Source organism: Macrotis lagotis, chromosome X, assembly GCF_037893015.1.
Source record: "Macrotis lagotis isolate mMagLag1 chromosome X, bilby.v1.9.chrom.fasta, whole genome shotgun sequence".
Taxonomy (NCBI): domain Eukaryota; kingdom Metazoa; phylum Chordata; class Mammalia; order Peramelemorphia; family Peramelidae; genus Macrotis; species Macrotis lagotis.
This window is the reverse complement of record NC_133666.1, coordinates 128,424,395-128,447,634: the sequence shown is the minus strand read 5'-3', so window position 1 is coordinate 128,447,634 and position 23,240 is coordinate 128,424,395. Positions and strand designations below refer to the sequence as shown.

Sequence of the window (23,240 nt, the reverse complement as noted above, 5' to 3'; positions counted from 1 at the left end):
AACAAATTTAGACTGTATCAAACTACCAAATTCATAAAGCTAAGGGCAAAAACACTGAAATTTCATTTGGAAGAGTGAAAGATCTAGTAGAACCTCAAGGGAAATAGCAAAAAAAAAAAAATTGGAATAGAAGAAAAGGATTTCTATAACTATACTATAAAGTGGAAATCAAAACTAGTTGATACAATATATAAAATAGAAAATTAGATCAGTAGAAATCCTATATAGGAAAGAACAGAGATACCTTAATTCAATAGGTCAATTGCTCAATAATTCTGAGAATTTAAATTATTTGAGGAAAAAGTTCCTATATGAAAAGAACTGTGGGAAACTGGGAGTGGTGTGGTAGAAATTACATTTAAACTAAAGGCTTATGTCATATAGTATAAAAAGCTCAAAATAGTTAAGTGAACTAAATACAAGAGCTCAAATGAGATTAGATAAGAACTAGATGAAGTTACATTTCACAGTTCTGGCTAGGGAGAAATTCTTATACAGCAAATGATACAGATACTTTGAAATGTGTTAAATAAAGTCTTTAAAGGTAGAAAATCAATGGCTTTAGGATAAAAAAGGAAACTGACAATGGGGGAAAATCTTTGGAACAAATATCTTTGATAAGGACCTGATATGTAAGATACATAATTTTATTGAGACAAGGTCTCATTTCACACTCCATAAGTTGGCAATGATGCAAATAATCAAATGCAGGAGGGACAGTGAAAAGACAGGCATACAGATATATTAGTCAAGTAAGTTAATAGCTGTAAAAAGTGCCTTGCACAGAACAGGTACTCTGTAAATTCCTGTCTTCTTACTTTTCAAACAATCCAACCATTCTCCTATAGCAATATGACACTAAAGTGATATTCAAACTCTGAGACCCAGAGATCCTACTGCTAAAAACATATCCTGAAGGAGGATAAATAAACACCAATATATCCCTATAGCACTTTTGTGCTAGTAACAATCTACAAAAGGAAGAGGTGCCCTCTGTTGGGAAATGGATAAACAAACTATGATACATATATGCAATGGATTGTTGCTGTCATTAAAAAAAAATCATCAAAAATGAAGAATTTAAAGTACAGCAGTATTAAATGAACAGATACATAGTAAAATAAGTAAAACCAGGAAAGTACGTAGTAAAAAAAATACAAATTAAAAAAGCATAAAAATCAAAAACACAAAAAACAAAAACACTGAATGTTATGTAATTATAATGAGCTAGAAGTTTTGTCCTCTGTAGAAGAGTTGAGAAACAAATATATTTTATTCTTTTCCTTTGCAGAAGTGGGAAAGTATGAGTATGAAATATTGCGTAAGCTGTCAGATTCAACTGACAATGGCTTGGTAATTTTGCTGAACATTCCCCCCTCTCCTTTTAAAAAAATTCTTTAATATACAGATATCTCAAAGAGTAAGGAAAGGCTGAAGGATAGATTCTAAAATGTAATAGAAAAAAACCAACAGATATAAGTGAAATTCAAAAACTCCCAACTACAAGTGAAAAAAACTACACTGATAAACTAAATGTATTATGTAATTATGGTATGATTCTCAAACCTTGTTTTATAGCATTCATTTACTCCCCAATTACTTTAATAGAGTAAAGAGTGTCATATGCATGTATACATGTAAATATATACATATATATGTATACATATAAATGCCATGCTATACTTTTAGAAGGAAAAAAAGTTAAAAAGAGGAAAGTAGCAGTTAAAAAAAAATAGTGGACTAGAAACCAGAAGACTTGGGCCATCATATGTCATCCATATAAAACTAAAAAAGGCATTTAATTTCTGTATCTCAATTTCCTGATATATAATAGAAATATTACTTATTTTATGTTTCATTTGGTTGATTTAAGTATAAGTTGTGTAAAACACTTAAACTAAGGCTATATAAATGTCACCTATTATTTTTATATTTAATATTTAAAGAATCTACATTCCATTTTCTACTGAGATAGATCAGAACTACTCTATCATTCATTCATTCATTTATTTATTTTTTAGGTTTTTGCAAGACGAATGGGGTTAAGTGGCTTGCCCAAGGCCATACAGCTTGGTAACTATTAAGTGTCTGAGACTGGATTTGAACCCAAGTACTCCTGACTCTAAGGCCGGTGCTTTATTCACTACGCCACCTAGCTGCCCATACTCTTACTATATATTACATGAACTTTGAGAAGTGTTATGGACAAAAACTTCAGCATCTTATAGCTAATCCAATAATGAGTTCTCTTACTTAGGCCAGTCTTTAAATAAACATATACAGGCATTTCAGACCGGCTTTAGTTCACTATAGCTCATATACCAGTGGTAAAACCTTGAGAATTTAGGACTATCTTCATGCCATTCTAGATCATTAGAGATGGGCCTGTATTTAAGAGTTAACTTTTAGGTTACAGTCTTATCTCCAGGGGACAAAGTCAGTAAAAACTGACTTCTATTAGAAATTCTACTATGATGCCTCACTAAGTTTTAGACTATCATCAGAACACTTGGTAAGATTTTGGATATGAACCCACTGACAACTGATGTCTGCTCCCTGAGAACCAGACTGGTTAAATTCAGAGGTTTATTCATAAAAATATTGTTCAGGGTTTTTGCCATTGCAATTCATAAAACTGGCTACTACAATCACTGGTGGTCAATGGAATAGTCACAATTTGAGCCACACATGCTTTAAGTATAAAAGTAAACAATAATTAAGCCACAATTCTAAAAATCTTGGGAATAAGCAATTTAGGAATATAAATCTAAAATGACTACTCTGAATCATTCTAAATCTAAGATTCTGGCCCTTCACAAGGGCCAAATGAGTTATTATCAAGCAATAGTAATTATCTCATTTTTAAAAAGTATCAGCAGGTCCAATTATTAAAATGAGATAATTTTAAATACAAGAAAATATTTTCAGTGTAAAGTGGAGTTATGTCAAAAGAATACCTCACAAATTTTAAAGTCACCACAAAAATATCAAAGCTCATCTAAAAAATTTAGAATTAAAAGCTAAGAAAAATTTAAGGAATTATATGGGAAGTGATGAAGGAAAGTTAAATTTGATTTAAAATCTTTTGTAGTATATATAGATAAAAAAATTTCTGCTAAAGAAACAATACTTGTACACCCTTTCTCAAAGTTTAGAAAAATTCCAGATAAACAATTAAACAAAATTTAAGACAGAAGAAAAGTTTCTATATTAGAAGACTGAACGTGGGTTTTTCTGGAAGCAATATAGAATTATGAACTTTGTTTTATATGATGAACATGGAATCAAAATGAAAAATTTTGAAGTAGTAAATCAAATTCTAGGTAAAAATACAAGTCATCAAATACTGAGAACAGCAAAAAGTATGATTCTATTATTTTTGTGTAAGAAGTAATATCATACTTTGCTTATTTTTTTCCTTGGAAGATACCAAAGAAAGCATAATCCTAATCTAAAATGCTATTTTGACATATCTGATCATATAATACAGACTAGTGTTATTATTATTAAAGGATAAACATTAAGAGTTAAATTCAACTTCCATTTTTATATTTATGGACCCCAAAATTCTGCTGCAGTGACATAAGATTTAATCAAGAACCAATAAGTATTATTAAACATATATGTACTTCTCTCTTACCTTAGCTAAGTATTTTCTTGATTTACTCTCATTCTGATGTCGACATGCATGTAAATAGCAGGTGATGGCAGATACACCAAGGTGAAGCTGTCGCTCCTTCACAAATATATTCTCCAGGTAATCACCCCACATTGCCCAGGCCTTTACCAGCACATCATGCATTTGCACAGCTGCTGAGAAAGCTTTATTTGCCTCCTCAGACCTATTAGAAAATAAAAGATTAAAATATGAATTCAAGCATTTTAAAATTTGGTCAGATTTTTAAGTGAGCAAAACTCCAATTAACTCAAAATAGAACATGTCCAAAAGATAGTCGAATTATTTCTTTTAACTAATAGTTTAAATATAATTCCAGAATCTAAATTTATCATTTTAGTAACTAGATATATTTGATGAGGACAGAGAAATGAATTGAGATAAATTAGTCTGTTTTTTTATCTATAAAATGAAAAGACTATATATAAAGTCCCTAACAACTCTTAGAATCTATATTTTTTATGGTTTGCAAAGAAAGATGTACCTTTTTACTATGAGATCCTAGTCAACTTCATTGTTATCTCAAGTTTAACCCACTTCCTTACTGGTCAAAAGGTCCCACTGTGGACTTAATAATAAGCATGCAAATACTTTAATGAGTAAGTAATTCAAACCTAGCATGGGTTATAGCAATCTATTTCTAAATCAGCAAAGATGATAAACAATTTAGTAAAGTCCCCAAATGGGAAGATTTCCATTTTAAGAGATAGTATTAAAAGTCATTTGAAACAGGAAAAAGAAAGAAAAAAGGGGCAGCTAGGTGGCATAGTAGATAAAGCACTGGCCCTGGAGTCAGGAGTACCTGGGTTCAAATCCGGTCAGTCTCAGACACTTAATAATTACCTAGCTGTGTGGCCTTGGGCAAGCCACTTAACCCGATTTGCCTTGCAAAAACCTAAAAAAAAAAACTTGGGGAAAAAAAAAAGAAAAACATACCAAACAGATTACATCTAGCCTGAGAGATAAAACATTTTAATTTAATGAATAGAACAGAAATCATCCTAAAACAGAACTAATATTATATTAGAATTGTCTTTATATAAAATGGATTAATTTTCAAGTTTTCCTTGAAATTTCAAAGAAATTTCATAGAAAACATGACAAAATGTCTATTTAAAAAGATATTTCTGTTCAAAATTTTAAAATGTAGAAATTTCAATTTTGTAGACCATATCTAATTACTTACTGAGTGAAAAAATTAAACAATAAAATTCTGAGCAATGACCTGATTATAGAAACTTCAATCACTGTTTAAAAAATTCTTCTTTTAAAAAATCTTCTAAACTTTGTTAGTAAAAATGAACCTAAAATCAAATTTAATTTCCCCAGATTAAATATTCTACTATGCCATGCAATCAAAAAAAAAGGACAATAGCACTGGTAAATCACATAATAGGGCACTATAGAAATGACTGCTCCACCCATCTGCTGAATGCATAGTATCACAGATCTAGATAACCGAATGTTACTTTCAGCTAAAACAAGTTGTTCTGCTTTTGGTTCTAATTAACTATAAAGGGAGATAGATTTTGTTTTAAAAACGGAAAAAAATAAAAGGTTACATGACACAACTTCTAAAATGCAAACATATTTGTAAAGACATGTCTATGTGATCAAGTAAATATGAAATACTTTAAAAAAAAATTTTGCTTTTTGAGTATCTATGACCTTCCTCTAAGGATTTGAAAATCTTAGACAAAGTTACTGAGTTCTTTCTCCACTTATCCTAGCACTGCCTCATTACAAAATGGAGATGGTCTATGTCCCAGAAGGCTACAATAGTAGAACCCCAGTTCTGGTAGTGCCTATCAAGGTGGAACTGCTCCATATATAGTCTCTATGTCTATCATTAGAAAATCTATTTAGCTGGTTTAGGGAAGATTCTCACCATTTCTTGTCACAGGTAAAATTTCTGATAGACAAAGTTACTGAGTTCTTTCTCCACTTATCCTAGCACTGCCTCATTACAAAATGGAGATGGTCTATGTCCCAGAAGGCTACAATAGTAGAACCCCAGATCTGGTAGTGCCTATCAAGGTGGAACTGCTCCATATATAGTCTCTATGTCTATCATTAGAAAATCTATTTAGCTGGTTTAGGGAAGATTCTCACCATTTCTTGTCACAGGTAAGATTTCTGGTCACACCACATGAAACAATAGGGCATAGAGAAGTTTTAATTTGCATCACTTGTACCACACAGACATAAATAAGATAAAATCAGATTCTTAAAGTACTAAGCAAGTAAAGAGTTATTACCAACTCTAGACAAACTTTTTTTTAAAATCCTTTTGAGAGTTATTCATTATGGAGATAAAAAAGACATTTGCTCATAGCCAAACTGACACCAGAAAACTTAGTTTCTAAAAACCACTATTTGTAACTAGAAATTGAACATTATAGTTTTTGAGGTAGTTTTGAGGTAGTGAAATGACTAGCCAGCTCCTGACCAATCAGGTTTCCAGATTATCCCATTCACTTCTGACAAAGGCGTAAGCCTCATGTCCCAGTCTTATTCTACTTACTTCTAATACTAGTAGGTTCACTGCCTGCCCTAGTTACCACGCTTATCTCATTCCCTAGTCTGCTACTCTCCCATTGGTTCTAGCCTTTTTCCCCTCTCCTGGGTCATTTCCAAAGTCTAATCTCAATTTGGATTCTGATTCACCTCTACTACTTCCTCTCTCTCAAGATAGTGCAAAGCAGAGATAAGAAGCATTAGTTTTCAAATTCTAAGACCACTTTCCCCACCAGAGTATATAAAGTTCTAAAAATTAAAAATTATCCAGATGACTTTATATTTATTAATACTTTTTTCTCTGAAAGAAATGTTTCTATTATTTGTTTTTATTACTTTTCTTTTCAGTACTTTTCTTTTCAGTCACTTGGCACCATTTGGTACACTGGATTTGGAGCTAGATACTACTATGTATGTGATCTTGGTCAAGTCACTGAACCAATCTCAGACTTAAATAATGAAAGGGATGGAATAAATGATTATCATAAGATAATAATTTGCTAGTATTTTTATAGAACTTTAAAGTTTATAAAGTGTCATGCAAATAACTCATTTGATTCCCACAAAAACCCTCAGAGATATTATTTTCATTTGACAGATGAGGAAATTAAGTTAGAGAGATGTGCACAATATTACATATCTAAGTAAATGGCTGAGGCCAAATCTGAACTCAGTTCTTCTGAACTCCAGGCCCAGCACTCTACCCTTTTGTGCTACCTTATCTCTAGGGTCAATTTCAGCTCTGAGATCTATCTACTTTAATTACTTTTGAATTATTAAGGAAATACAGAGAAGGAAAAGGATGGAAAACAAATGTTAAATTTATATTACTACATATCAGCTGTCAGTCAAAATAAAATCAGAAAGAGACATCTCTCTTAAAAAGTTTTCAGAGAAATAACAGTACTAGTTCTAATATTTAGGGACTTCTCCTCAAATTTATGGATTAAACAGTACCTCCTCCCTAGTCTTTGTCTTAGATTCTCTCATTGTTTCTTAAAACTTGTATTTAAGTCATATTTGGATACATAGGAGACTGGGCTTTGTCAGTTCGAGAATGCAGAAGATGCTAGTTAAAATAGATCATCTCTGCTAACCCTAAACTCATTATTATAGACTGAGTTAAGTATACTTTAAAAAGTTATACAACTGAAATGATATAAAGAATGGAAAAGAAAATATCAAAGGAACAAACTATCCCAACATTATCAAAAGAATTAAAATCTTGCATCAATAACACATCTATTAACTACATTTAAAGATTAATTAAAACTTTCAAGAAAGGTTAATAGTGCTTTAAGAAAAGCATTTTGATTTTGTTTAAAAATCAAGAGAAAATTTAGCATATTTAAAAACAAAACCAATATATTCATGTAAGAAATATTTAGGACTTTTTAAAAAAAGACTGAATACTGGTTCAATAGGACACCATATAGCTGTATAATTATGATCTCTGATAATGTAGAAATTAAAATGACTAGTATTATTGAAAATATGATGCAAATGCCATCAAATAGCTTTTTAAAAAGCTAATTAGCCTCTATATTATACAGCCTCTTTATTTTCCCTAGCAGTTTTCCTCTAGCAAAGTCAGTGCTCTGGCACACATTATTATGGAAGTCGCCTGATAAATGATTCTCTTGACTATTATTTTCCATTTCTAACAATAGTATTTGTCACCACTATTTGATCCTCTTATCTTCTACAAATTATCTACCACTCTGGTAGCTGACAATACTTTACAGATTACTTTTGAACAGGGGGAAAAAGAGGGACAAACAAATGACCTTTAATTTTTATCACAGTTTATATTTTGAAAGCAGGTGAGGACTATAGGACACAAAAGTTGTTTCATTTTCTCATTCATATTTCAATAGTTCAAGGACTCCCAATGGATACTGCTTCAATCAATACTTAGAAAACTATCCTTCCCTAAGCAAGTAGTCTTCATGAGTTGTTGCAACCAAAATATTCACCATCTAATAGTCAACCTTCTGGTAAAGAGTTCCTTCATTCCTAGTCCTTCAATGACAAAAGAAACAACTGATCAAATTGAAATCACAATCTTTATAGGAGGCTTGAATTGACCAAAATTTGAACTATGATAGTACAGTATTTAATAATAATAATAATGATAATAACAACAACAACAACAACAACAACAGTAATTCATTTTTATGTAGCACAGTAAGGTGTTCAAAGTGATTTCTTCACAACATATGAGGTAAATAATATAAAAATAACCATCTCCCTCTTATAGATGAGACTAGGGTCCAAAGAGGTAAGGGAATTTGCCAATAGTTAAAAAGTAAAAAAGCCCAGCTGACCACAGTCCATTACTTTCTCTTTAAGAACTAAGCACCACACTATTATTTAATATTATACTAGAAATTCTAGTTTTAACAATAAGACAAGAAAAAGAAATAGAGACAAGAGAAGGAAAAACTCTCCATTTGCAGATAAAATACTAAAAGAATCCTACTTTCCCCACCAAGATTCAATAAAAAAATTCACTGCAACAATGATTTCCATAAAATAGGGCATAAAAGAAATTCCAGAAACAACCTATCTATATAAATGGGGAGGAAAAATATAAGGAAAAACAGAGAAATTCCACTAAAAATAATATGAAATAAATAATATATTGGGGGTGGAATAGCAAATTTAGATTGCTATAGAAAATTTGAGTGCAACCAATAGCTAAACTCTGGCTGTGGAATGATGGATTAGTGTGGAAAGATTACAAGTAGAGAGAGAAGACTACTGAATTAGTCCAAAGAACAGGTAATAAAATCTTATGGATTGAGGACAGAGGACAAACGTAAGAAAAGTGAAGTTTAATAAGATTTGGCAATATAATTTGGAGTATAAAGTGAGAAAAAAAGAAGGGTGAAGGATAATTCCTAGGTTTTAAACTCTAGGTACATTAATACACAGAGAATGGAATATGAATGATGATACTACAAAGGGGGGATCATTCTGATAGATAAGAACTACATACAAAAAAAGTTGTTATAAGAATTCAAGGAAAAGAAAATATTCAGAGAGGAGGAAATGGCCACCCATGTCTAATGCTCCAGAGAGGTAAAACAAAGATAAAACTTGAGATACAAGACATCGGATTTAATAAAGAGATCACTGGTGTTCTCCAAGGAAGATATTGGGGGCTATGGAAGCCAAAGTAAAAGGAATTGAGAACAAAGGGGAGATTAAAAAATACATAAACAATGAGTCAGACAGTTTCTTCTAAGAAACTCTGTCTGACAGCAAACAATATTTGTTCTTTTTCTTGGAGAAATTCAGAGAAAACATGGGACTATCAACAAAGCAAAAGAGAATGGAATAGGGTACTGAGTTAAGAAAACAGAAACAAGAACATGTACAATGACTTCAATTAAATAAATGGGAAAAAAGCACTAAAAGTCTTCTAAACTTCAATTAACTGTATTGAACAAACTTGGCTGCAGAGAACAGAGGATAAAACAGATATTCCTCTTCCCAGGAGAAAGCAGAGGATTATGGATGATGAATGTTACACATACAATCAGTAGTGGCTATGGAATGGTTTTAAGGATATTTTTTGCTTGTTTTATAAAGAATTCAATGGGGGGATGGCATATTAAATAATTATGATAGCAAATAATTTTTAAAAACTTAATATGATAAAGTCAATAAAACTGGGGGGGGGGGGAGGAATAAAACAATCAAGGTTCATCTCCATGACATGGTTAGGCACTAAATGAAGTGATCAAATGTCAGTTAAATTTCAATTAATTAATTAGTGTTAGTATTTTCTCTCCTCCCCCCCGGGCCAGGTAGGAATTTTATAATTTTCAATAATTACTTATTAATATATAATTATCCTATATCTTTTTCTAAACAATTTAGTCCATGGATGATAAAGAATACAACCCCTAGCCAATATGATTTATGGATTTATATAATATTGATGAAACATTTCCATTTTTTGCAAGGATATTTATTAAAAAGCTGAGTTTTTGTCCTAATTTTGATACTAATCAGTTGGAAGGGATAGGAAAAATTATGCAAACGCTTAAGGGTCTCAGATTCCTCAACTGCAAAATGAGAAGGCTGGACAAAATAATTCAGATCTGAAATTTTGTGATTTTCATAATGTCAGCCTCAACCAGTAATATTTCCCATATTTAACTATAGCCAAAAGGGAATGTAATAATAAACTATAATTTATATAAACAAAATCATTTTCTTAAACTGAGCAAAAGTTTATTTAAATACTATACACCTAAATCACTGAATCATCTTGCTTCTGTTTATAAATGCTGTTCATTTTTTTTAACAAATATCTTATTTGAAATATATTTCTCCAAAAAATAAAAACATCACAAAAACTTTCTCTACCTACTGGATTCAACAGGAACTGAAAACATTACAGAAGTTTTAAGTGCTCACTCAATTAGTTTTTGAAAAGCTTTTTAAAAGCATAATAAACTGATATATCAATCTTCTGTTAAGCCACTATCTTAATATAAAGTACTATATCTGACACATTCTTGCTTGAACTTGGTACTGGCTTGGCTTTACCTCCTGAACAACATCCTGGCTTAAACATTTAGAAGCATTATTTCTGTTACTCTTGTCTTATATGGATACAATTCATTTGTCTTAATATACATACTTGTTAATCTGTGCCAAAAACATTCCCTTTAAAGCATAAAATTCAGCCGTCATCTCCTTTGTGAAATACTTCAAGTTTGTGGATTCAATAACTTCAAGACCCTGTTAAGAGAAATTGTGTGTGTGCAAAAAATGCTGAAAATGAATTCCCAGATCAATAACATATTAGACAATAGAAGTGATCAATAGAAATAATTATCTCCTTGAGAGCCTTCTCCCAACCTGCCCTTTATCAGAAAACAATAATATACTCATACTTCACTAGCTATTATCTAATAGTAAGAGATTTTAATTGAATCACCAAAATTGACACACTTTAGTTTTAAAAATTTTAACTCCAACATTAACAAAAATTTTTTAGTCCAATTCATTTACTCATCTTTAATATTCCAATTCATTAAATAAATTCAAAATCCTATTTCTGAAGTTTTTGTAATATAGTAAAGAAAAACAGGCAAATAGTAGAACTTACATTGTAAAACATAATTAAATGAGTAGTTGCATTTTTTGCTTCTTTTCTTCTTCTTAGGAACTATCTCCCTGTACTATAATTGAACTATTCTTTTCAAAACTAATTCTCTCTCTGTTTCTCTCCCATTCCCACCTTGTAGATAATCATTTTAAAACCATAGTTCTCAAGTTTCTTACTCCCTCTTTAAATTAGTGGAGATTAAAGTTGAAAGGAAGACATTCCATTAGCACTCTACCTGCATACATTCATTTTTGCCCATGACTCCAGCCAACTGGAGGTAGCATTTTACTTGCTGTCGAATCTTCTGAAAACAATCCACTATAGGTACAGTAGGTATAGTATGAATACGGCTCAATATATCCAAAGCAACATTGACTAGTCCTTGTTTTCGAGCAATTTTTCCATATTGGATGATGGCTGAAGCTGATGCATGAACCCCAAGCATAGCATTATTGGAACTGGGATCATGCTGTGAACTATTTTCATAGGCAGTTACAATAGCTAGAAAGCAAAGAAATAAACTATTAATATACATTACAGCAGGAGAGAAAAAAGTGTCATAATAAGATTTGTTAAAAATACAAAATGAACATATGGCTTATGAAAATGGGAAATTTGTGATGAACCCAAGCTACTTTTGTTGCGTATCATACTTATATTTTTTTCATTAAAAATATACTTACACATTATACTCATCATCATCATCACCACCTTAACTAATTACATCCTGAAGATTGCCTTGTGAACCTTGACTACATGAGCCCAATGACAGGCTTTGGAATTCAAGAGTAAAGAAAAGAAAAGAGAATGGAGGCAAGGTGAGAGCACCATCACAGCTGTTCTAGTTTTTTCTCAGCTGACTCAAGAGTTCTGAGAAAAATGATCTGACTCTACCATGGTTTATATCATTTGGCAAGTTGGTGACCCCTATCTGACTCCATTCTATTAACAAAAAAGTAGAAAACACCAACCCCTCCCTCCACTTCCCCCCACATAACAACAACAACAACAAAAACAGTGGGTTGTCTGGAAAATTACATGATGAATGCATGCCGGACCAGGTAGGTTTACCCTGGTAATGATGTTGTCTCCACATGAAAATGCTGCTCCAGTGAGATAAATCATCTGATACAATAGGTAACCTATTCCTCCAGGTCTTTACTACAGTCTTCATATCATGGAGGCTGTTGTTCCTTCCCAAGTTAGTTGGCTGTAAACCAGCATTTATTTGTGCAGCTTCTTGAAGTTCAATGATTTGCTGAGCTGCCTAAATGAAAGAAATACTAATTACTAATAGGCAAGTTATTTCCCAAGAATAAAACCAGCAAAAGCAACTCCTGTGATTCTGATTAAATTATTTAACCAATTATATTTCCTTACACAACACATCTTCAACTCAATAACAAAGTAACATTTATATAAATATTTTAAGGTATACAGAGTATTTTCTTCACAACTATTCTATGAAGAAAGGAGTACCTTTATCACTTCCATTTTATAGAGAAGAACTTTGGTACAGAGAAATTAAATGACTTTTCCAGGCCCACAACAGAAAAGTACCATGAGAGATTTAAGCTCAAGAAAATCATGAGAAAAAGCATGTAAGTTCTGACTATGGACCCAAAAGAATATCCTGGACTGAGGCATAAAAATGTTATTTGATTTAAATGATTAATATATTTAATTTTCTTTTGCAGTCAAGTCAGCATGCTTATTTAATAGAAATACTTTCAGAATAGCAGATCTGTCAAAAATTTGCTATACTTAAAGGAGGAAGGTGTGGATGTATCTATAAAAATCCATCAATTCACACAATATTAAACATCTGTTCACCACATGCTGTCCTAAACGCTTGGGTTAATACGATTCCAATACAGTCTGTGTCCTAAAGGACATTAGCTTGAACTGGAGAGGTCAATGGCAATGGCAATGGCAAAATGGAGAGACATTTGATAAATATTCCACAGCGGGAAAATTTGGAGATTGATTAGACATGAAGACAAAGAGGTCAAGGAAGACAGAAAAGAGAACTGATATTTTACAAGCCTTTAGGATATGAATAGTGTCACGAATAGTAATTAATAAAGGACTTTTTAGAGAATGAGAAAACTTGTCTGTAGTTGGTTGGAAACATAAGTCTGTAGAACTTGAAATAAAAGGACTAGAGATTTAGTAGCTATTCACAGAGTAGATGGGCACAGGTAAGGTCAAGGGGAGAGCAAATTGTAAGGTGGGAGGGAAATAAGCTTTTATCAACCCCTACTACATATCATGGGCACTGTTCTAAGTATTTCACAAATATTACCTCTTTGGACCCCAAATGATCTTTAACGGGGGAAGGAAAGGTATTTTACCGCGAATCCAAGAGGCAACTTAAACAATGTGAGCTAAATTACCATGTCTGGCTCTGTTAGCATATATGAATATACATAATAAGTATTCAATGACTGTTAGTTCCCCAGCCTCTGACAGAGAGGACAAGGAAGTACTCAGAAAGGGAGAAAGAAGGAAAACAGGAGAATGGAATGACAGAGTGGAATGGAGACATGAGAAGGATCTTGGGGACAGAAGACTAAAGTCCCAGTCCTGGCACTGTCAGTTACATGACTGCAGGTGGACCATTTGCCTTTTTGATCTCATTTTCCTCACTGTCAGCCTTTCACGATTTGGGAGTTCTCACGACTTCCAGCTTTTGAGATCTTCAATTCAGGGTGCTAATTTTCAGAATAAAATTACAGCAACCCAAAGTTAATAGTTTTTGTGTAGGTACTAAAACATTAATTATATTTCTCCAAAGTCTCAATGCCCTTTTCTAAAACCCATATATCTGATTACAACATAAGCATTTCTATTTTATTGACAACAGAACTGATACCAAAAGGCTTTCAAATAAGGTTGTAGAATTGCTCCTCTAGAAATCTTTGTTTGCAATAAGACTTGCTTCTATTAACAGTCCCTAGAGTCAGATCTTTATTTACTACTAAAATACACACACACACTTAATCTGACTATTATTAAAGTGATAGACTTGACTGGCAATACAAAGAAGCATAAAAGCATAAAGGTCATCATCCCCTCATTCTCAAGGAACAGGCTATAGTTTTCCTACAAAAATTATTAGATTGTGACGCAATTTGAGAAACTAAAGAGACAGAAACACACCTTCAGCATAAAGAAGGTCCGGGTGCAAGACCTCTAAGTTTTCCTAAACTCTCAGGATCCAAGGCAACTCTCTAAAATACTGATACAGTCACCTCCACAAATTTATGTGAAAGCTTCAGAAATAATCATTTTTAAATACGCATTTTATTTTTCTCAAATTATATATTAAAACAATTTTTTAACATTTTTTTTTAGATTTTGCATTTCAAATGATCTCTATGCCCTCCTCTCCCTGAGATAGGAAGCAATCAGATAAAGGATATACATTGCACAAACATGAAAACATTTCCATATTAGCTATTTTATACAAGAAGACTAAACAGAAAAAGAATGAAACAGAAAGTTACTATAGTGACAAGAAAGATCAAGGAAAAACCGATTAGGACAACAGTGTCAAAATGGCTACAAAGTGAGGCCTTAAAGAAAAATGTAATTTGATCTCAGGCTGAAAAAGAATTCCTAAAGGAGTTTAAAAAGGATTTTAAAAGTCAAATTAGAGAAGTAGAAAAAAATGGAAAAAGAAATGGGAGTAATTAGTAAGAGAATTAAGAAAAAAGAATCAATAACACAGAAAAAGATATACAAAAATTTACTGAAGAAAATAACTCCCTTTTAAAAAATAGAATTGGCCAAAATGGAAAAGGAGGTAAAAATGTTCACTAAAGAAAATAATTTCTTAAAAATTAGAATTGAGTAAGTGGAAGCTAACAACACCAACGTATGATAAAACAAAATCAGAGTAAAAAAATGGAAAATATAAATTCTTCATTGGAAAAACAACTGATGTAGAAAAATAGATTCAGGAGATATAAGAACTATTGGACTACCTGAAAGTCATGATAAAAAAGAAAAAAGCTTGAACATCTTTTAAGAAATTATCAAGGAAATTTATCTTGATAATTTAGTAGAATCAGAGGGCAAAAAAGAAATTGAAAAATTCACCAATCACCATCTGAAAGAGATCCCAAAAATCTGGGACACTTACAATGTTGGTGGAGCTGTGAACTCATCTAACCTTTCTGGAGAGAAATTTGGAACTATGCCCAAAGGGCAACAAAAATGAGCATACCCTTTGACCCAGCAATACCACTACTGGGTCTATATCCTGAAGAGATGATGAAAAAGGGTAAAAACATCACTTCTACAACAATATTCATAGCAATTCTGTTTGTGGTGGAAAAGAATTGGAAATCAAGTAAATGCTCTTCAATTGGGTAATGGCTTAGCAAACTGTGGTATATGTATGTCATGGAACACTACTATTCTATTAGAAACCAGGAGGGATGGGATTTCAGGGAAGCCTGGAGGGATTGGCATGAACAGATGCTGAGTGAGATGAGCAGAACCAGAAAGACACTGTATACCCTAACAGCAGATGGGGGTGATGTTCAACCTTGATGGACTCGCTCGTTCCATCAGTGTAACAACCAGAGACAATTTCGGGCTGTCTACAATGGAGAATATCATCTGTATCCAGATAAAGAGCTGTGGAGTTTTAACCAAGTTCAAGGACTATTCCCTTTAATTTAGAAAAAAAAAACAGATATCTTATTGTCTGATCTTGTTCTCTCTTATAATTTTTGATTCTTCCTTAAGGATGTGATTTTTCTCTCATTACACTCAATTTGGATCAATGTACAACATGGAAACAAAATAAAGACTGACTGCTTTCTGTGGGGGAGGGGGGGTAAAATTGGGAGAAAAACTGTAAAACTCAAATAAAATCTTTAATAAAAAAAAGAGATCCCAAAATGAAAACTTCCAGGAACATGACAATTAAATTCTAGAGATCATAGATCAAGGAAAAAGTACTATAAGCTACCAAAAAAACTCAATTCAAATATTGAGGAGTTAAGAGTCAGGATTACTTATGATCTGCCAGAAAGCAAAGGAATAGGATTATAATCAAGAATCTCCTACTCAGCAAAACTGAATATAATTTTTCAGGGGAAAATTGAGTATTTATAACAAGATTTTTCAAGCATTTCAAATTAAAAGAATAAAGCTGAATAAAAAAATCTGACCTTCAAATACAAAATTCAGGAGAAATATCATGTTATTTTTACTGTGCTATAACTTGGCAGATGTAGAGGGAGTTTCCATGCAAGAAAGCAAAAAACTTAAGGAAATTTCTTCATTAGGGAGTTCCATAAGCCAATGAAATTATAGGCACAATCCCTATACCTTTAATGTAACATATATTTAGACATTAAGGTGACTAATCACTAGCATTGTTACAACACCCTCAATGAGAAGTTTATCAGCTGATTCTGTAGGGAAATAAAATTCACTTTAATAAATTATGTCTTTATACACAGATGAATGTAAATATGTATATGATTATCTATTTATTTATATATTTTGGGGAAGGGAGGAATTGATTTTGAATGAACAATTTGAGATTTTTGGTAATCTACAAAGTTATTTGTTGTCATAGAACAATTCTGAAATCCACAAATATTAAAGGTAAGAGACCCTAAATTATGAAAGGAAAAACAGGAGAAAAAATTATTTTTGTTGAACTTCTAACTCCCTGTGGGGAGGGTTAACAAAATTAACTACATCGATGACTTCATTTAAAATTGAAATAGCATACTTATTATAGCTACTTTCAGAGAAAAAAAGGTAAATATTAACTATACAAAAAAGTCCACATTCTCATAATTATCTATTTTCTTTTTAATTTTTTTTAAGAAAAATAGCAAAACCTAATGTGAGTCATCAGACAAATTAGGATTCATTCAACAGTATTACTTTTATCATTTCCTATCATTTATATTCAATGTATACACATGGCATTAGATGGAATTAATGAAATACAAATTTCTTCCTCAGTTCTCATTTTTATCACTCAGGACCTTCTGTCATTTTTATATGGGGATGGATAGATAAATTGATAGATAATAGGTATAAAGAGTTTTATCCATATCTTGGGAAATGTGCATAGTCATATGCTCACACAGTAAATTAAGTGTAACTAGATGATGTGGGGGGTATTATCAGTATAACACTTTAAAGGCAAAATTGCTATCCTTGCAATACTTTTCAACAGGTGGGTTAGAAATGACTTTAGTCACTTACGCCTTCTTTCTTATTTGACTGTCAAAGAAATGAAAACAATTGATGGTTGTATGCAAGGATTTCAAGACTAAAAAATAAGCCTTTATTTTAATTTAAATTCTTCTTCTGCATTACATTCCAATAAAAATGTTAGATGAGCCTTACACCTTTTAACTTGGTTTTCTTTATTAAAGATCTAAGTTCTAGAAATGTTTTTATCTGTTTTAAGTCAACCTATTTTATGTTTTCAAAATTTGTTGAGCAGTATATCCACCTTTTTAAAATTACTTTCATCAAAATCTTAGGGTATTTTAGCTACTATATCCATATTTCATTGGCCCCTTCTTCAGTCATCTTAACGTATAAGTGAATTTGATTTTTTGAAGTGAACCAATCAATTCAATTAATAGAAGTTTCTCACTAACTACTTCGTTTACATTTTTACTTTACTGTCTTAAACTTGATGTTTCTACCTGAATGGCTATTTTACCAAGGAGTTTTTTTAGTGCAAGCTTCAATCCCCATGATTAAGAACCCTCATTCCTATCACTATTGCTGTGTGTACATTACAAAAAGGATTCAAATTATTTTGTTGGGGTTTTTGGCTTGTGGGTTTTATAATATTCTGTACCTGTTTTTTTGAAATTTTATTTATTTTCATCCATATGCACAAGTATATTTTTAAGTAACAAAATTTCCTTCCACCCTCCCTTCCCACCCCCCTCCCTTCAGCAGTGAATAGTCAGGTTAGCATTGTATATACATACAAGTTTTGATAAACATGTTTACAGATTATTAATTTTTATTAATTTTTGGTATGAGGAATTAGGATTAAGGGAAAGAAATATATAAGAGATATTTTTATAAAGTGTTCATCAGATTCTGATGGGGTGTGCGCGCGCGCACGTGTGTGTGTGTGTGTTTTATTTTGTTTTTCTTCCTCTGGAGGGGATAATATAGTCCATAGCCAATCTAATACAGTTCTCCTGGTTCTCTGGACTATTAAGAAGAGCTCCTTCCATCAAGGTTATTCATCTCATAATGTTGTTTATGTGTGCATTGTTCTCTTCTTCTACTCCCTTCACTCAGCATCAGATGCCATAAGTCATTCCATGCTTCTCTAGAGTCCAAACATTTATGGTTTTTTAATAGAACAATAATATTCCATGGTATTCATTAACCATACCTTATTTAGTCATTCCCCAATTGATGGGCATCCCCTCAATTTCCAATTATTTTCCACTACAAAAAGACAACGTTGCTATGAATATTCTGGAACATGTAAGGCTTTCCCCTTTTTTTTTTTTGCATTTTCTTCTGGATATAGGCCTAGAATTAGAATTACTAGGTCAAAGAGTATGAACAGTTTTATTGCTCTTTGGGCACAGGATGCATTCACAACTCCACCAGCAATGCACCAATGTCCCAATCTTCACACAACCTCTCCAACACTGATCAGCTTCCCTTTTTCTCATCTTGGCCAATCTGATAGTTGTGATGTAATTGTTGTAATCTGCATTTCTCTGATCAATATCAATTTGGAGCATTTTTTCATATGATTATCTATCACTTTAATTTCTTCATCTGAAAACTGTCTATTCATATCCCTTGACCATTTATCAACTGGGAATGACTTGTGACCTTATAAATTTGATGCAATTCTCTACATATTTTAGACCTTATAAATTTGATGTAATTCTCTATATCTTTATCAGAATGCCTAGTTGTGAAGATTGTTTTCCAGCTTTTTCCCTTTCCTTCTAATTTTGTCAGCATTGATTTTATTAGTATAAAACCTTTTTAATTTAACATAGTCAAAATCATTCATTTTATAGTTTATAAGGTGCTCTAATTCTTATTTGGTCATAAATTTATCTACTTTCTATAGATCTGATAAATAGAATATTTCTTGGTCTATTAATTTATCTATGACATCATTCTTTATTTCTAAATCCTGTACCCATTTTGACCTTATTTTTGTATAGGGTGTGAGATGTGGATTTATGCCTAGTTTTTAACATATTGTTTTCCAGTTTTCCCAACAATTTTTGTCAAATAGTGAGTTCTTATCCTAGAAGCTGATGTCTTTGGGTTTTGTCAAACAATAGACTGCTGTAGCCATTTACTTCAACTTCTTATAAACCTATCTTAATCCAATGATCTATTACTCTATTTCTTAACCAGTACCAGGCAGTTTTGATGACAGCCACTTTATAATTTTAGATTTGGTAGATGACCTAGGCCACCTTCCTTTACATTTTTTCTGTCAGTTCCCTTGATTTTCTAGCCCTATTGTTGCTTCAGATTAATTTTGTTACTATTTTTTCTAGCTCAGTAAAGTAGCTATTTGGTAGCTTGATTGGTATATGGCACTGAACAAGTTATTTAATTTGGGTGGAATTGTCATTTTTATTAATTAGCTCAACCTAACCATGAGCATTTGACATTTTCACAATTATTTAGATCTGACTTCATTTGGGTGAGAAGTGCTTTATAACTGCACTCATACAGTTTCTAGAATTGTCTTGGGAAGTAGATTTCCAAGTATTTAATGTTTTCTATAGTTATTTAAAATGGAATTTCTCTTGCTATCTCTTGCTTTTGGGCTTTATGGTTCATTTTATATCCTGATACTTTGCTTAATTTGTTAATTGATTCAAGGAGCTTTTTTAGTTTATTTTCTCAGGTTCTCGAAGTATACCATCATATCATCTGCAAAGAGTTTAAGTTTTACTTCCTCATTGGCAACTCTGATTCCTTCAATTTCTTTTTCTTCTCTTATTGCTACTGCTAGCATTTCTAATACCTATTGAATAGTAACAGTGCTAATGAGCACCCTTGTTTCACCCTTGATTTTATTGGAAATGCTCTGAGTTTATTCTCTTTACATATAACATTTGTTAAAGGTTTTAGATAGATATGATTTGTAATTTTAAGGAAAAATCCATTTATTCTCAAACTTTCTAGAGTTTGCAATAAGAATGGATGCTGTATTTTATCAAAGGCTTTTTTTAGCATCGTATTGAGATAATCATATGATTTCTGCTGCTTTTGCTGTTGATATGTTTAATTATGTTGAGTGTTTTTCTAATGTTGAACCTTCCCTGTCTACCTGATAATGGTATATCCTAGTAATAATTTGCTGTAGTCTCACTGCTGAAATTTTATTTAAGATTTTTCATCAATATTCATTAAAGAGATTGGTCTATAATTCTCTGTTTTGGTTCTTCCTGGTTTAGGTATTAGCACCATGTTGGTATCATAAAAGGAGTTTGGTAGAACTCCTTCTTCTCTTATTTTTTAAAATAGTTTATGTAAAATAGGAATTAATTGTTCCTTAAATGTTTGGTAGAATTCACTTGTCAATCCATCTAGACCTGGAGACTTTTTCTTAGCAAGTTTATTGATGGCTTCTTTGATTTCTTTCTTTTTGTTTTTTAGGTTTTTGCAAGGCAAATGGGGTTAAGTGGCTTGCCCAAGGCCACACAGCTAGGTAATTATTAAGTGTCTGAGGCTGGATTTGAACCCAGGTACTCCTGACTCCAAGGCTGGTGCTTTATCCACTATACCACCTAGCCGCCCCTTCTTTGATTTCTTTTTCTGAAATGGGGTTAAGTAATTTAGTTCTTCTGTTAATCTGGGTAGTTTGCATTTTTGTAAATATTCATCCATTTCACTCAAGTTATCCAATTTATTGGTATTCAGTTCAGCAAAGTAGCTCCAAATTATCTCTTTAATTTCCTCCTCATTGGTGGTTAGTTCATCCTCTTCAAGTATGATACTGGTAATCTGGTTATCTTTCATTTTTTAAATCAGTTTAGCCAAAAGTTTGTCTATTTTATTGGCTTTTTCCATAAAACCAACTCTTAGTTTTATTTATGAGATTAATGGTTTTCTTACTTTCAATTTTATTAATCTCTCCCTTGATTTTCAGAATTTCTAACTTAATTGGGGATCTTTGTTCTTTTTCTAGGTTTTTTTAGCTGCATACCCAATTCATTGATCTTCATTTTCTCTATTTTATTCATATAGGGATTTAGAGATAGAGTTTCCCAACAAAACTGCCTTGGGTGTATTCCATAAACTTTGTATGATATCTCATTAGTATCAATTTCTTGGATATAATTATTGACCATTTCTATTATTTGATGTTTGATCCACCCATTATTTAAGATAAAATTATTTAATTTCCAATTAGTTCTTGGTTTATCTTTCCCTGACCCTCTATTACATATAATTTTCATTGCATCATGGTCTGAAAAGTGTATATTTATTATTTCTGCCTTTGTGCATTTGATTATAAAGTTCTTGTGCCCTAGTACATGGTCAGTTTTGGTATAGGTTTCACATACTGCTGAGAAAAAGGTATATTCTTTTCTATTCCCATTAAGTTTTCTCCAGAGGTTGACAATATCTAAATTTTCATTCACCTTCTTACTTCCTTCTTGTTTATTTTGTTGTTAGATTTATCTAGTTCTGAGAGTTTTTCCCATTATTAAAGTTTTGCTATCTATTTCTCCTTGTAATTCACTTAGTTTTTCCCCCTCAATGGTGCCTTTTAAGAAGCTGTAGTTTCCCTCCTTATCCCTTCTAATGAAAATTGATTTTTGCTTTTACTTTATCTGAAATTAGGATTACTACCCCAGATTTTTTTACTTCAGTTGAGTCAAAGCAAGGCCTATTTTCTTTCACACTTTACCTCCCCCCCTTTCCCACCCAGAGTACTTAACACCTTGTTAAGTGAAGCAAGACCTATTCTCTCTCCCACTTTACTACTCCCCTCCACCCACCCAGGGTACTTGACCCCTTGTTAAGTGAAGCACCAGTTAAGTCAAAAAGTGATGTAATTAAACAAGAATCTTAAAGATCTCTAAGTACTTGGAGGCTCTGAGAACTTTACAAATGACTGTTAAGTTACAGAGACACTGCCTCAGGACCTCTCAGTTTTCCATGCTTAAAGGGCCTTAAGTACTAGAAGGCTCTGGAGGTTTCACTAAGAACTTTACAAATGATTGTAAGTTAAGGCAGGCCCAGACTAAGGACCACCCAGGTTATGATGCCCTTATTAGACAAGGTGCTAAGCACAGCAGAATTAAAGTAAGTCAGAGGTTAATGAGACACTTAAATTTAAAGTTAACACCCTTGCTTTTCTTCAGGGTTTTTTGTCTCAAATATAGTGATGTCATATTGGACCTCTTCAATGGATAAGACCCAATTATACCCATATCCTTTAGGTTCATTCTCTTCAATTATATTCTACCTTTTAATCATCCTAAGAGAAGTAAAGTTCTAAAGAATTAGAAGTGTTTTGTCTTCCCTTTTAGGGTTGTATAAAATTTGATGGTCTTGACCAACATTTGTTTTTTTTTATTTCCCCTTTTCATTTACCTTTCTTAATGCAACTCTTGAGTTGTGCATCTGACGACTGAATTCTCTGTTCAGTTCTGATCTTTGCGTCAGGAAAACTCTGCAAGTCCTCTATTCATTGAACATTCATTTTTTTCCCTGACTGTATTTTGCAGGGTAATCTCTGAAACATGCTATTCCAGTTCTTCCTATCCTTCAGTATTGAGGCTGATAGGGCCTGTGTGAGTCTGATTGTGTTTCCTTTGGATTTGAATTGTTTACTTTTTTGCTGCTTGCAATGTTCTCTCCTTTATTTGAGTTTTAGAATTTGGCTATAACAGTCCTTTGAGT

General features: G+C 32.2%; 1 protein-coding gene across 6 annotated transcripts in view; it reads right to left on the bottom strand.

Moving 5' to 3' along the window:
* Positions 1-23,240, bottom strand: part of TRRAP (transformation/transcription domain associated protein) — a 172,466-nt gene that overhangs the window by 39,276 nt on the left and 109,950 nt on the right. For 4 of the 6 annotated variants that reach the window (XM_074200404.1, XM_074200407.1, XM_074200405.1 and 1 more), the window contains exons 58-61: positions 12,360-12,588; positions 11,557-11,822; positions 10,851-10,951; positions 3,641-3,842 (exon numbers count right to left, since the gene is read on the bottom strand). In XM_074200404.1, coding sequence (XP_074056505.1) covers positions 3,641-3,842; positions 10,851-10,951; positions 11,557-11,822; positions 12,360-12,588 — 798 coding nt within the window. The remainder of the gene's footprint in view (positions 1-3,640; positions 3,843-10,850; positions 10,952-11,556; positions 11,823-12,359; positions 12,589-23,240) is intronic. The other 2 variants (XM_074200408.1, XM_074200409.1) reach the window with 1 other exon arrangement.